The 15,670-nt window shown below is 42.8% G+C and overlaps 1 protein-coding gene across 5 annotated transcripts in view; it reads right to left on the bottom strand.

Annotated features, from left to right (window-relative positions):
* Window positions 1-15,670, bottom strand: part of LOC115173692 (rho guanine nucleotide exchange factor 2) — a 74,819-nt gene that overhangs the window by 23,726 nt on the left and 35,423 nt on the right. For 4 of the 5 annotated variants that reach the window (XM_029732001.1, XM_029731998.1, XM_029732003.1 and 1 more), the window contains 13 exons: window positions 13,133-13,196; window positions 12,735-12,867; window positions 9,997-10,106; window positions 9,524-9,667; window positions 8,917-9,167; window positions 7,000-7,125; window positions 6,001-6,118; window positions 5,658-5,734; window positions 5,223-5,394; window positions 3,341-3,417; window positions 3,019-3,191; window positions 2,872-2,939; window positions 1,526-1,720 (listed from right to left, as the gene is read on the bottom strand). In XM_029732001.1, the coding sequence (XP_029587861.1) occupies window positions 1,526-1,720; window positions 2,872-2,939; window positions 3,019-3,191; window positions 3,341-3,417; window positions 5,223-5,394; window positions 5,658-5,734; window positions 6,001-6,118; window positions 7,000-7,125; window positions 8,917-9,167; window positions 9,524-9,667; window positions 9,997-10,106; window positions 12,735-12,867; window positions 13,133-13,196 (1,708 nt within the window). The remainder of the gene's footprint in view (window positions 1-1,525; window positions 1,721-2,871; window positions 2,940-3,018; window positions 3,192-3,340; window positions 3,418-5,222; window positions 5,395-5,657; window positions 5,735-6,000; window positions 6,119-6,999; window positions 7,126-8,916; window positions 9,168-9,523; window positions 9,668-9,996; window positions 10,107-12,734; window positions 12,868-13,132; window positions 13,197-15,670) is intronic. The other variant, XM_029732000.1, reaches the window with a different exon arrangement.

Below are 15,670 nucleotides of genomic sequence, written 5' to 3'. Positions count from 1 at the left end.
ACATAACATCTTACCAGATACTTATTAGATTATTTGTAAAAAACTTTTTTTAAGTAATCTTCTCCTGCCATACAAGATTCTTATGAGATTTGTATGATTGTTTTCCACATGGGCGGGCAAGCTAAAACAAATGTACGCTGTCAGAATCCAGACTCAATGGAAAGAAAGCACCCCATGACATTTCACATGCATTTAGCACTTTCTATGGCATAGTGCTCAAGGAATGGCATTCCATGAGAGAAACATTAGTCTAGGGGTTGACAGCCACTTCAAATTTACCATTGGATATTCATAAACATACACATGATACCCATTGAAGACATTGCCATCTTCACTGTATGTAGGGAGGGAACTGGACAACTGTACACGTCAATCAATGTCTGGGTGATGATGAGTTGATAGTTTGCCGTTTGTGTAAATGTAAATGTAGCTCGAAGGCTTTTAAAAATAAGTTCTAATCTATAATTGTAGAGACAGTACACAATTAAAATGTCTCTTTGACTGTTCCATGAAGGAAACTTTGAAGTCAGTCGTCTAAAATGTATGGCATGTTTGGCAACTTCACCACCACCTGGCAGCCATTTTGTGGCAACACATTGCACATGCATCCGTAGAATAGTGAGTAAAGGAATAGCGACAGTTGATGCTTAGACTAAGTGCATTGCCAAGTACAACTGAAAACATGCCAAGGCATTTCATAGCTGCCATAATTCAACTTTGAAGTATCGTTGCAGTCAGTTAAGTGGAAGCACAGTAGCAGTTGCGTTTCTGCATTTAAACAGGCTATTTGCGCTTCTCCATCTTTATCTCCTGTCTGCTTATTTTCCTCTCTAGTCTTGCTCTCCTCTCTGTTTCAACATCTCCCTATACCGCTCTCATCACCCTCTTTATATTTTCCTGTTTCTCCTCTCTTCCAGTCTAACCCTCTCTAAATCTGCTTAAAGGCCCAGTGCACTCAAAATTCTGTTTTTTCTGTGTTCTGTATCATATTGTACAACAGCTGATGAAACTAAAACTGTAAAAGTGTGAACAAATTTGATCAGTGTTATTTCTTGATAGTTGCTAGTTGAAAATACAATTTACATCAGGTTTTGCATGGGTGGAGTTGTGGCTTGCCTGGTAACATCACCAGGCGATATAAGTTAAGATAACAATAACAAAGAGAGTTCCAAACCTCTCTGCCAACAGCTAGTCTTCAGGTTCATATGCTTCCTATTTGGACCCTCCAATTAGGTAGATCCACAGACCACTCCCAGACAGTCCTAGCAAAACTTTTGCTTGATAATTTGTTATTTTTGCTAAAAAGCAACTTTTGTTTTTATAGAAAACTGTTAGGTAGTGAATTGTTACCCAGAAACTATTTGATATTGAGACCAAAAACTGCTGCACTGGTCCTTTAACAACTCTCTTGCGCTCTACCACTCTTGCTCTCCCTTGCCCTAACTCTATATCGCCCCCCTCTCCCTCACTCTGCTCCCACCCCCTCTCCTTGCCCCCCCACTCCCTCCCTCCACCAACCCCTCACCCTCTGCGATGGCATCAGTGAGCAATCTCTCGCCGAGTGGCGCATGGGGCGTGTCGGCCCGGAACAGGTTCCGGGAGTTGGGGCCCCCCGGGAGCATGACCTCCTGACCCCCCGTCACCTCAGCCAGGTCCGAGAACAAGGTGACCCGCTCCTGGAGCAGCTCCAGCACCTCCCGGTCCTTCTGCTGGATGTCCGCTGGAAGGAGAGATGAAAGTGGAAAGAGGAAGATGGGAGGATAGGGAAGGGTGGGGGGGATGGAGGAGGGGGGAGAAAGAAAGAGATGGAGTAGGGATAAAGAAGGAAAGAGCAGAGAGAAAGCGGGAAGGAAAGGGAGAAAGAGAGGGGGAGGGAAAAAGGAGGGGGAGAGGGAAAGACTGACTTGATGCTCTTCCTAAAGACCTCTTGACTTAACAGTGGGGGCAATCATATTCACACATTGTTCAGTTGGATGTAGGCTATAAGTGAGAGATCGAGAAAAGGAAGAAGGGAGATAGAAAAGAGGGAGAGACAAAGGGAGAGAAAAACAAAAGAAGAAGTGCAGGAATAGAAGGTACAAGTGAGCAAGAAAGATGAGAGTCCAAGAGAGTGAAATTGAGAGACAGAAAAGCTGTGATAGAAAGATAGAGTTTGACAAGCTCCTCCACTGGGATTGAGTAGGAGGCAGGCTTCACACTTGTCCTCCTACACACAGAGTGAGAATTGCACGTTGTACTGTAGGCCCCATGTAGAGAGAGGGAGAGATAGAGAGGGGGGTGAAGAGGAAAGGGAGAGAGAGAAAGGGAGAGGTGGAGAGAGAGCGAGAGATAAGAGAGCTTGAAAGGGAGACGTGTAGATAGAGAAAGGAAGGAATGGAGATGGTCAAAGGGGTTGATAGAGAAAGAACAATGGAGAGGGGTAGAAAGGAAGACAGATAGACAGAGGGTCATGTAGAGACGAAGTGAAACAGAGTTCTTATGTGCAAACGAGTGTGTTTATACCTACATCAGATCGAATCAAAGTGTATTGGCCACGTACACAGATTTGCAGGTGTTATAGCAGGTAGAGCAAAATGCTTATGTTACTAGTTCCAACAGTGCAGTAGAATACAACACAAATACACAAATAATAAAAAATCTAAACAAGAAATCAAGAAATTATCCAGAATATGAAACAAAGGGTTCAGGTCTGGGAAGTCGAATTTGTGGTGATTTTTATAGGCGATCTAATGTCCAGAAGTTCTTATTGGAAATTATACCATAAACGTCCTGAGCAAATGAAGTAAGAATTAGGGCCGCCGTATATGTCGGCGCAATCTTGCCATCCCTACGTTACATATAGATCGGTATGAGTGTGTGTTCATTGCTGACCTTTCAGTCGTCTCAGAAGGGCCTTGTCTTCAGTCTCTATGAGTGGGAACTCTTCCCTGGAAGGACAACTGCAGAGACAGAAAAGATAGTGAGTATATGAGCAGTTTGTGTGTGTCTCTGTGTGTGTATGTGTGTTTATGTATATACCTGCTGACAGTGTGCTGTATGATGCGTATCCAGGTGTTCTTGTCATCTTTTGAGGCAGCATGGACCTCGTACATCTCCGGAGGGGAGGAGTCACTGATGAGGAAGAGCCCTCGCTCCTGATTGGCTATCTCCCTAATCATGAGGTTCTGCAGGGAGAGGACCGGAGACTTGTCCTGAAAAGAGAAAGAGGGAGAGAAAGAAGGGGAGTTGCTATATTACCTGACCTTCCATATATTATATTCAATTGTGACGAAACAAGTCTCTCCATATTCAAGTGTTTTTTGTTTGGTGTGTGTGTGTGTGTGTGTGTGTGTGTGCTTACTAGACAAGGGAAGATGAACCTCTGGTCTTTTTCCTGTAGGAACACTAGGATGTCTGTCATCAGCAGGACCTGCACATCTAAACACACACACACACGCATGCCCACACACACACAAAATAAAAACTTCCTTTAAAACATGAGTAAGCAACACGTTTTGAGGATAGTTCCATCCCCTACAGTGCCTTCAGAAAGTATTCACAACCCTTGACTTTTTTCCAATTTTGTTGTGTTATAGCCTGAATTTAAAATGGATTAAATTGAGATATTTTGTCACTGGCCTACACACAATAAATACCCCATTATGTCAAAGTGGAATTATGTTTTTCCAAAGAAAAAGGAAAAGCTGAAATGTCTTGAGTCAATAAGTATTCAACCCCTTTGTTATGGCAAGCCTAAATAAGTTCAGGAGTAAACATTTGCTTAACAATTCACATAATAAATTGCATGGACTCACTCTGTGTACAATAATAGTGTTATCATGTTTGAGTGACTACCCCACACATACAATTATCTCTAAGGTCCCTCAGTCAAGCAGTTAATTTCAAGTACAGATTCAACCAAAAATACCAGGGAGGTTTTCCAATGACTCGCAAAGAAGGGCACCTATTGGTAGATGGGGGAAAAAAAGAAAAAGAAAAAGCAGACACTGAATTTCCCTTTGAGCATGGTGAATTTAGTAATTAGACTTTGGATGGTGTATCAATACACCCAGTCACTATAAAGATACAGGCGTCCTTCCTAACTCAGTTGCCGGAGACGAAGGAAACCACTCAGGGATTTCACCATGAGGCCAATGGTTTAAACAGCTACACAGTTACAGAGTATTATGGCTGTGATAGGAGAAAACTGAGGATGGATCAACAACATTGTAGTTACTCCACAATACTAACCTAATTGACAGAGTGAAAAGAAAGAAGCCTGTACATAATAAAAAATATAGCAACACATGCATCTAGTTTGCAACAAGGCACTAAAGTAATACTGCAACAAATGTGGAAAAGAAATTAACTCTTTGTCCTGAATACAAAGTGTTATGTTTGAGGCAAATCCAATACAACACATTACTGAGCACCACTTTCCATATTTTCAAGCATAGTGGTGGCTGCATCATGTTACGGGTATGCTTGTAATCATTAAGACTGGAGAGTTTTTCAGGATAAAAATGAAACAACGGAGCTGAGCACTGGCAAAATCATGGAGGAAAACCTGGTTCAGTCTGGGAGATGAATTTACCTTTCAGCAGGACAATAACCTAAAACACAAGGCCAAATCTTCACTGGAGTTGCTTACCAAGAAGACAGTGAATGTTCTGAGTTACAGTTTTGACTTAAATCTACTTGAAAATATATGGTAAGACCTGACAATGGTTGTCTAGCAATGATCAACAACCAATTTGACAGAGCTTGAAGAATTTTGAAAAGAATAAATGGGCAAATGTTGCACAATCCAGGTGTGCAAAGCTCTTAGAGACAGAAAGACTCACAGCTGTAATCGCTGCCAAAGGTGCTTCTACAAAGTATTGACTCAGGGGTGTGAATACTTATGTAAATGAGATATTGCTGTATTCAATTTTCAATAAATTAGCAAACATTTCTAAAAACATGTTTTCACTTTGTCATTATGGGGTATTGTGTGTAGATGGGCGAGAAAGAAAAGATATTTAATCCATTTTGAATTCAGGTTGTAACACAACAAAATGTGGAATAAGTCAAGGGCTATGAATACTTTCTGAAGGCACTGTACAAACTTACTTGACAAATTAAGCTAGTGGAGGCTGGTTACCATGTGTTTGATACTGTTCCATTCAAGTCATTACAACGTCCCTGTCCTCAGCCTCCACTGACACACACAGACCCTTCCACTCACACACACACACACGCACCTTTCAGCCTGGATCCAGGGGTCTTCCAGAGCAGCGTTCCCTCATGGATGAGTCTCCTGCGGAGCAACTCCCCTCCCCTGAACAGGCCCCCGTCCCTCACCTTGGCCTCGACCCGTGGGTCCAGCCTGGCCCGGATCTCCTGCAGCCGATGAGTCCGCTCCAGCTCCATCACCTGGACAGCAGGGTCATGTTCATTAGGCACTGATTGGAAGCAAACGGACTGAGAATCACCCATTTCCGTGCTCTAATGAACACAACCGTGGTTCACAATAGTGTTAGTGTGCAATACATTTTCTGCGCTGTGTTTATAGATAAAGTGTGGGAAGTCAAAATGGTGTCCTTTATTTCAGTCTGACTAACAGGTGCTGGTTCATGTCAGAATTGATCTCAGTGATAAGTTGAGTAAATCAAACTATAAATGGATGAATAAAGCACCTGCTGGTCCACTGAGCTGAGTAGCTCCCTGATCTGGGTCAGAGACTGGGTCAGACAGGAGGCCTCCTCTTCATTGTCTGGGGGGGGGGGAGAATATAAGGTGGACAGACATATCATTAGTAGTGCTGATTTTTACCATGCTCCATCATTAACTTTAAAGACCCTGTGCTTTTAGTTAGTTCTGAGGAACTATGATATAAAAAGCTGGCATAGTTCGGCTACATTCTTTTACACCCCACGTAACTGTTTGCTGCCCCCAACAATATATTTCAGTCTAAAGTGAGGATGACTTTGATATATCACCCTTGCCCCTGCTTTCGTATCAACGGGGTGTTTTTCTCACCCTTGGTGTTGTCAAGGATACGCTGGATGAGGACAGGGTACTTGGTGATGCGTTGAGTGACCAACAGGATGCACTCCTGGACGCCATGGCGACGCAACAGGTGACCCCGACACACCCGCTGAACAGAGAGCGAGGAAGAGAGGGTGAACGAGAGATGAGAGGGTGAACGAGAGATGAGAGGTGAACGAGACATAAGGGAGAGAGAGAGAAAGATAGAGTTAGTGTGAAAGGAAGCAGGAAAGCGTGTGAGAGAGAAAGGAGAAGGAGAGTGAAAGAGAGGGTATAAGAGCGAAAGAGCAGAAGGGAAGAAATGAATATGTACAAGACAAAAAGAGTTGAGAACAGACAGGAAAAGCGGCAAACACAAGAGGGATGGTTGGAAAAAAACGAATATCTGTTTTTTGTAATGCAATCAAGAGCAAATCCTATTTTTAACCGAAATTCTGGAGACGTCACTCGATACGAATGATACACCTTCAAAACTAGCTCGAAGAGCTTTAAATCTAAACGAAAGATAAAACATACAATTTACAATAGAAAAATATCAAATAACACATGATATTGTACAGAGTATAAATGATTCATTGGATAGGTGCCAGTAACAAAAGGCAAGGTTAGCAAAGTAAATGGTAATGCAACTCCAACTCCTCACAGTTCAGAACACTCATTACCAGTAAACACACATCTTTCTATGTGCCCCCTCTCTCTGCTAAGGAAAGTGAAACGACCAAATATTATCGCAAGTAAGACCTTAGTAACGGTGACAAAAATGTGGGTTTAATAAAAAATTACGAAAACACAAAAGCGCTCCCTCTGTCGTGCACTCTACTCCCCCACTCCCCTTTCAATCTGAATTCAAGGTTTTTTATTGACAGGAAATACATTCTGTGAATAGTTCCAAAGCATTCCAAAAAGCATTGTTTTAGAAGTAAAAAATTGCATTAAGTCTCATCACTCATTCTATCCGTCTTGTTTTTCCCTTCTCCCTCTCTGTCTTACCCGTATGAAGTACTGGAACCTCTTGTCTCTAGCCAGCAACTCCTTGTACAGCTTGACAGCCTTCAGGTGGCGGCTGCAGAACTCAGCGTAGGTCTTTCTCATCTCGTCAGCACACTGGCCCGAGAACTGAGAGAAACAATCAGTCCGTCAATCAAATCAAATATATTTAAAGTACCCTGGCCTAGACACCAAAGTCCAATCAGAAGCAGGGTGGCTAGGATCAACTCCCTAGAAGGAAGAAACCTCGAGAGGAACCAGGGGAGGACCATACTCCTCTGGCTGTACAGTGTAGTTAAGATTACATATGACCATCAAGGCCAGATAGTTTCTCAGGTCTACAAAGAATGAATGACCCATTAGGATGGGTGGGCGGCAGGTAGCCTAGTGGTTAGAGCGTTAGGCCAGTAACCCGAAAGGTTAGAATCCCCGAGCTGACAAGGTAAAAATCTGTCGTTATGCCCCTGAACAACCCACTGTTCCTAGGCCATCATTGTAAATAAGAATTTGTTCTTAACTGACTTGCCTAGTTAAATAAAGGTTTAATAAAAAAATAGATTTTTTTTTATTACATTTTTTTTATTTCACCTTTATTTAACCAGGTAGGCTAGTTGAGAACAAGTTCTCATTTACAAGTTCAAGTTCTCATACAAGTTCTCATACAACAACACAGAGTTACACATGGAATAAACAAACATACAGTCAATAATACAGTAGAAAAAAAGGAAGTATATATAGTGTGTGCAAATGAGGTAAGATAAGGGAGGTAAGGCAATAAAATAGGCCATAGTGGCGAGGTAATTTCGATATAGCAATTAAACACTGGAGTGGTAGATGTGCAGAAGATGAATGTGCAAGTAGAGATACTGGGGTGCAAAGGAGCAAAATAAATAAATAAATAAATACAGTATGGGGATGAGGTAGTTGGATGGGCTATTTACAGATGGGCTATGTACAGGTGCAATGATCTGTGAGCTGCTCTGACAGCTGGTGCTTGAAGTTAGTGAGGGAGATAAGAGTCTCCAGCTTCAGCGATTTTTGCAGTTGGTTCCAGTCATTGGCAGCAGAGAACTGGAAGGAAAGGCAGTTAAAGGAGGAATTGGCTTTGGGGAGACCAGTGAAATATACCTGCTGGAGCGTGTGCTGCAGGTAGGTGCTGCTATGGTGACCAAAGAAACTGAGATACGGCGGGGCTTTACCTAGCAAAGACTTGCAGATGACCTGGAGCCAGTGGGTTTGGCGACGAGTATGAAGCGAGGGCCAGATTTAATTTTGGATTGGAGATGCTTAACGTGGGTCTGGAAGGAGAGTTTACAGTCTAACCAGACACCTAGGTATTTGTAGTTAGTTAGCAGTGTCCAAAGAAGGGCCAGAAGTATACATAATGGTGTCGTCTGCGTAGAGGTGAATCAGAGAATCACCAGCAGCAAGAGCGACATCACTGATGTATACAGAGAAGAGAGTCGGCCCGAGAATTGAACCCTGTGGCACCACCATAGAGACTGCCAGAGGTCTGGACAACAGGCCTCCGATTTGACACACTGAACTCTATCAGAGAAGTAGTTGGTGAACCAGGCAAGGCAGTCATTTGAGAAACCAAGGCTGTTGAGTCTGCCGATAAGAATGTGGTGATTGACAGAGTCGAAAGCCTTGGCCAGATCGATGAATATGGCTGCACAGTATTGTCTTTTATCGATGGCAGTTATGATATCATTTAGGACCTTGAGCGTGGCTGACCATCTCGGAAACCAGATTGCATAGCGGAGAAGGTACAGTGGGATTCGAAATGGTCGGTGATATGTTTGTTAACTTGGCTTTCGAAGACACTTAGAAAGGCAATGTAGGATAGATATAGGATGGTAAATGTATACATCACATAAGGCAGTTGGTATAATGTCCATGTCTGTCTACCACCTGTACCTGTTCCAGCAGCACATCTCCCAGCTGGTGGATAGTGAAGTTGTAGGTGCTGCCAGTCTGCAGGCTGTGGTTGCGCCGTGTGAGCAGCTGTGCCAGGAAGCGGACATGGATGCCAGTGAGGCGGTCCAGGCAGGGGAAGATGGCGTGCACCACGCCCGGCTCCAGCTGCACCTCCTCCAGCATGCCCTGGCGGAACACTCGCTCCATAATGCGAAGCGTCCGCACGTGGTGCAGCTCTGTCTGGATCAGCTCTGCGAAAGACAAAAAAACGCAAAGAAAGAGTCAATCATGTAACATAGGGATAAAATAAAATTGCCCATCTAGTGAAGGAAATTCACATTTTGCTCTGTTCATCACCTGACAGAAACACATCACCTGACAGAAACACACACATATGAACATTTGGGAGGAGGCACAGGGTCAGCTGCACCCCTGGAGCTATGTCGGGGTTAAGTGCCTTGCTCAAGGGCACAACAGTAGTGGATGGTGGCCATGATCTGAAACAAGCAGCCTCTGCAATTGCCACTTTTTCCATCGCCCAGCCCATGACCTTTTCACCACAAAGGGAAAGAGGTTCAAGACGTACAGTGCATGTCACCGCTCTCACCATAGATGACGTCCTGCCTCTTGATGATGTCTTTGCGATGCGTCTGCAGGTAGCCCGAGTCCACTGCCATGCTCCATGAGTCCGCCTCAAAATCCCGCCCCTCAATCTCCATTTCCTCCAGCATGGAGGCGTAGTACACTTCTCCTGAGAGAGTAAAACATTAATCCAGTGTAAACAACAAATGGCCACTAATTGTCTTAAAATCTCTCCTGACAATGAATATATATTCATGCTTTTTCATATAAACGTTTTCAATGTAGACATGATGACATGACAGTTGCCAATATCTCTTTTACCCTCTACCCAAAATCCCTGAGGCTTTCCCTATGTAATGGATGCAACCTTGTCCCAGACCCAAAGACTTGCATAAGCTACACAATCTGTATGCCTAGGCTTAAGATCAGTAGCAAATACATAACACAAATGTCCCACGTTTAATCCCAGGAAGGTACAACCACATCCCTGGGTCTTACCCTCGTCGTTGAGCGACTCCATGGACATAGCTCTGTTCCTGAAGTTGAGCGAGTCTGTGGACTGGGACAGGATCCTGCGCAGCCCCAAGGGAGAGTCATCATTCAGGTTCCTATACAGAGGCATGGACGAGGACACACATGCCAGGACAAAAACACAAATATACATATATACACATATACACATGCACCAATAAACATGTATAATATACACATGCCATATGCATATGCAGTAAACACAAACATGCACACAGAAACCATCCACATCTGTATGAGTACACAGAAAACAACAAAAGTACAAACGGCGATATCGATACAGTATATATACAGTATATATATATATATATATATATATATATATATATATTATACATACACACACACACACACACTGAACAAAAATATAAACGCAACATGCAACAATTTCTACAATTTTACCGAGTTACAGTTAATATAAGGATATCAGTCAATTGAAATACATTTGTTAGGCCCTAATCTATAGATTTCACATGACTGGACATTGGCGCAGCTATGAGTTGCCCTGGGAGGGTGTATGCCCACCCACTTGGGAGCCAGGTACACCCACTGGGGAGCCAGGCCCAGCCAGTCAGAATGAGTTTTAGCCCACAAAAGGGCTTTATTAGAGACAGAAATACTCCTCAAATTAACATTCAATTCTCTGGCAACAGCTCTGGTGGACATTCCTGCAGTCAGTATGCCAATTGCACGCTCCCTCAAAACTTGAGACATCTGTGGCATTGTGTTGGGTGACAAAATTCCACATTATAGAGTGGCCTTTAATTTTCCCCAGCACAAGATGCTCCTGTGTAATGATGATGCTGTTTAATCAGTTTCTTGATAAGCCACACCTGTCAGGTGGATGGATTATCTTGGCAAATGGGAAATGTTCACTAACAGGGACGTAAACAGATTTGTGTACTACATTTGAGAGAAATAAGCTTTGTGTGCATAAGGAACATTTCTGGGATCTTTTATTTCAGCACATTAAACATGGGACCAACACTTTACATGTTGCGTATAGGCACACCTACTCATTCTAGTTTAAAAAAAAATAATTTTTACTATTTTCTACATTGTAGAATAATAGTGACGACATCAAAACTATGAAAAAACACATACGAAATAATTTAGTAACCAAAAAAGTGTTAAAAAAAATCAAAATATATTTTAGATTTTTCAAAGTATCCACTCTTTGCCTTGATGACAGCTTTGCACACTCTTGGCATTCTTTCATCCAGCTTCATTAGGAATGTTTTTCCAACAGTCTTGAAGGAGTTCCCACATATGCTGAGCACTTGTTGGCTGCTTTTCCTTCACTCTGCGATGCAACTCATCCCAAACCATCTCAATTGTGTTAAGGACGGGTGATTGTGGAGGCCAGGTCATCTGATGCAGCAATCCATCACATTCCTTCTTGGTCAAATAGCCTTGGATGTGTGTTTTGGGTCATTGCCCTGTTGAAAAACAAAATATAGTCCTACTAAGCACAAACCAGATGGGATGGCATATCGCTGCATAATGAATGCTGTGTTAGCCATCCTGGTTAAGTGTGCCTTGAATTCTAAATAAAATCACTGACAGTGTCACCAGCAAAGCCCCCCCACACCATCACACCTCCTCCTCCATGCTTCACAGTGGGAACCACACATGCGGAGATCATCCGTTCACCTACTCTGCGTTTCACAAAGACATGGCGGTTGGAACCAAAAATCTCAAATTTGAACTCATTAGACCAAAGGACAGATTTCATTGCTCGTGTTTCTTGGCCCAAGCAAGTCTCTTCTTATTGTTGTCCTTTAGTAGTGGTTTCTTTGCAGAAATTCGACCATGAAGGCCTTATTCACGCAGTCTCCTCTGAACAGTTGATGGTGAGATGTGTGTTATTTGAACTCTGTGAGCATTTATTTGGGCTGCAATCAGAGGTGCAGTTAATTATAATGAAATTATCCTCTGCAGCAGAGGTCATTCTGGGTCTTTCCTATGGTGGTCCTCATGAGAGCCAGTTTCATCATAGCGCTTGATGGTTTTTCAACTGCACTTTAAGAAATGTTCAAAGTTCTTGAAATGTTCCGCATTGACTGACCTTCATGTCTTAAAGTAATGATGGACTGTCGTTTCTCTTTGCTTATTTGAGCTGTTTTTGCCATAATATGGACTTGGTCTTTTACCAAATAGGGCTATCCTTTGTATATCACCCCTACCTTGTCACAACACAACTGATTGGCTCAAAAGCATTAAGAAGGAATGAAATTCCACAAAACAACTTTTAACAAGGCACACTTATTAATTGAAATGCATTCCAGGTGACTACCTCATGAAGCTGGTTGAGAGAATGCCAAAAGGGTACAAAGCTGTCATCAAGGCAAAGGGTGGCTACTTTGAAGAATCTCAAATATAAAATATATTTAGATTTGTTTAACACTTTTTTGCTTACGACATGATTCCTTATGTGTAGGTTAATAGTTTTGATGTCTTCACTATTATTCTACAATGTAGAAAATCGTAAAAATAAGGAAAAACCCTGGAATGAGTAGGTGTCCAAACTTTAGACTGGTACTGTATATATATTAATTAGTGAGTGGGACTTTCATTTCTACTATGAAAAGTGTATATGTGGCATGATGTCACTATTAATGTCAATGACAAGTTTGACTGTGGTTTCCCTTGTAACCTCCCCCTTTTTGTGCTTTGGCCAATGAGCAGGCGGTGGCAGGGCTCACCCTGCAATGTTATTGGTGGAGACGCTCTTGGAGAGAGAAAGGCCGGAGCGTCCACGGCGCGAGCCCAGCAGGGATTGGCGGAGATTGTCAGAGTGGTAGATGGCGGAGCTGGGGCGTTCCCTCATCATGGGGGCTAACGAGGAGTAGATAAAATTGGAGTAGGAGGAAGAAGAGGAGGGAATAGAGGAGGAAGGAAAAGAGGAGGAGGAATATAGTGGAATATTGTAAAAGGGAAGCTCTTATAATGAAAAAGCAGTCTCCACAGATACTTTTGCTCAATTGCGAAACTGACATTGCTATTACATTCTAGCCCAATAGTGAAAAATAAGTTTTCCTTTGCATATGTAATAAAGAATTTGAAGTACGTAGCATGCATGTGCGTGTTTGCAGGTACTGACTTTTGGTACGAAGGGTCACGTTCTGCAGAGCTGAGTTGTTCCTCATGAGAGCCATCTTCTGTTGCTGTGGTTACATAGAGTACAGTTCAATATCATATACCACATATTATTACATGCTTGTATACAGTGCCTTCAGAGCGTATTCACACCACATCACTTTTTCCAAATGTTGTTGTGTTACAGCCTGCATTTAAAATGGATTAAATGGAGATTGTGTGTCACTGGCCTACACACAATACTCCATAATGTCTATTGGTTGGAGTCATTATAAATCATTTTTCAACTACTACACACATTTCTTGTTAACAAACTATAGATTTAGCAAGACGGTTAGGACATCTACTTTGTGCATGACAAGTCATTTTTCAAACAATTGCTTACAGACAGATTATTTCACTTATAATTCACTGTATCACAATTTCAGTGGGTCAGAGGTTTACATACACTAAGTTGACTGTGCCTTTAAACAGCTTGGAAAATTCCAAAAAATGATGTCATGGATTTAGAAGTTTCTTATAGGCTAATTGACATAATTTGAGTCAATTGGAGGTGTACCTGTGGATGTATTTCAAGGCCGACCTTCAAACTCTGTGTCTCTTTGCTTTACATCATGGGAAAATCAAAGGAAATCAGCCAAGACCTCAGAAAAAACATTGTAGACCTCCACAAGTCTGGTTCATCCTTGGGAGCAATTTCCAAACGCCTGAAGGTACCATGTTCATCTGTACAAACAATAGTACGCAAGTATAAACACCATGGGACCACGCAGCCGTCATAACGCTCAAGAAGGAGACGCGTTCTGTCTCCTAGAGATGAATGTACTTTGGTGCGAAAAGTGCAAATCAATCCCAGAACAACAGCAAAGGACCTTATGAAGATGCTGGAGGAAACAGCTACAAATGTGTCTATATCCACAGTAAAACAAGCCCTATATCGACATAACCTGCTCAGCAAGGAAGAAGCCACTGCTCCAAAATCGGCATAAAAAAGCCAGACTACGGTTTGCAACTGCACACGGGGACAAAGATTGTACTTTTTGGAGAAATGTCCTCTGGTCTGATGAAACAAAAACAGAACTGTTTGGCCATAATGACCATCATTATGTTTGGAGGAAAAAGGGGGAGGCTTGCAAGCTGAAGAACACCATCCCAACCGTGAGGCATGGAGGTGGCAGCATCATGTTGTTGGGGTACTTTCCTGCAGGAGGGACTGGTGCACTTCACAAAATAGATGGCTTCATGAGGAAGGAAAATTATGTGGATATATTGAAGCAACATCTCAAGACATCAGTCAGGAAGTTAAAGCTTGGTCGCAAATGGATCTTCCAAATGGACAATGACCACAAGCATACTTCCAAAGTTGTGGCAAAATGGCTTAAGGACAACAAAGTCAAGGTATTGGAGTGGCCATCACAAAGCCTTGCAATCAATCCTGTAGAAAATGTGTGGGCAGAACTGAAAAAGCGTGTGCGAGCAGCTCTGTCAGGAGGAATGGGCCAGAATTCACCCAACTTATTGTGGGGAATCTTGTGGAAGGCTACCCGAAACGTTTGACCCAAGTTAAACAATTTAAAGGCAATGCTACCAAATACTAATCGAGTGTATGTAAATTTCCGACCCACTGGGAATGTGTGTCAAATAATGTGAAATAAAAGCTGAAATAAATCATTCTCTCTACTATTATTCTGACATTTCACATTCTTAAAATAAAGTGGTGATCCTAACTGACCTAAGACAGGGAATTAAATGTCAGGAATTGTGAAAAACTGAGTTTAAATGTATTTGGCTAAGGTGTATGTAATCTTCCGACTTCAACTGTATATATATGCACTACATGACCAAAAGTATGTGGATACCCGCTCGTCGAACATCTCATTCTAAAATCATGGGCATTAATATGGAGTTGGTCCCCCTTTGCTGCTATAACAGCCTCCACTCTTCTGGGAAGGCTTTCCACTAGATGTTAGAACATTGCTGTGGGGACTTGCTTCCATTTAGCCACAAGAGCATTAGTGAGGTGGGACACTGATGTTGGGCGATTAGGCCTGGCTTGCAGTCAGATTCAATTCATCCCAAAGGTGTTTGACTCCGCTGTCCTGGCGTCGTGAGGGAGCTTGTTCCACCATTGGGGTGCCAGAGCAGCGAACAGTTTTGACTGGGCTGAGCGGGAACTGTGCTTCCTCAGAGGTAGGGAGGCGAGCAGGCCAGAGGTGGATGAACGCAGTGCCCTAGTTTGGGTGTAGGGCCTGATCAGAGCCTGAAGGTACGGAGGTGCCGTTCCCCTCACAGCTCCGTAGGCAAGCACCATGGACTTGTAGCGGATGCGAGCTTCAACTGGAAGCTCGCAACTGGAAGAAACATGACAATGCCTTCCCTAAACTATTGCCACTAAGTTGGAAGCACAGAATCGTCTAAAATATCATTGTATGCTGTGCAGCAATGCTCCCCATCCAATCTGACATAGCTTGAGACGATCTGCAAAGAATAGGAGAAACTCCCCAAATACAGGTGTGCCAAGCTTGTAGTGTCATACCCAAGA

Source organism: Salmo trutta, chromosome 34 (assembly GCF_901001165.1).
Source record: "Salmo trutta chromosome 34, fSalTru1.1, whole genome shotgun sequence".
NCBI lineage: Eukaryota > Metazoa > Chordata > Actinopteri > Salmoniformes > Salmonidae > Salmo > Salmo trutta.
Note: the sequence above shows the minus strand (reverse complement) of the source record. Positions and strands in the feature narration are given on the sequence as shown.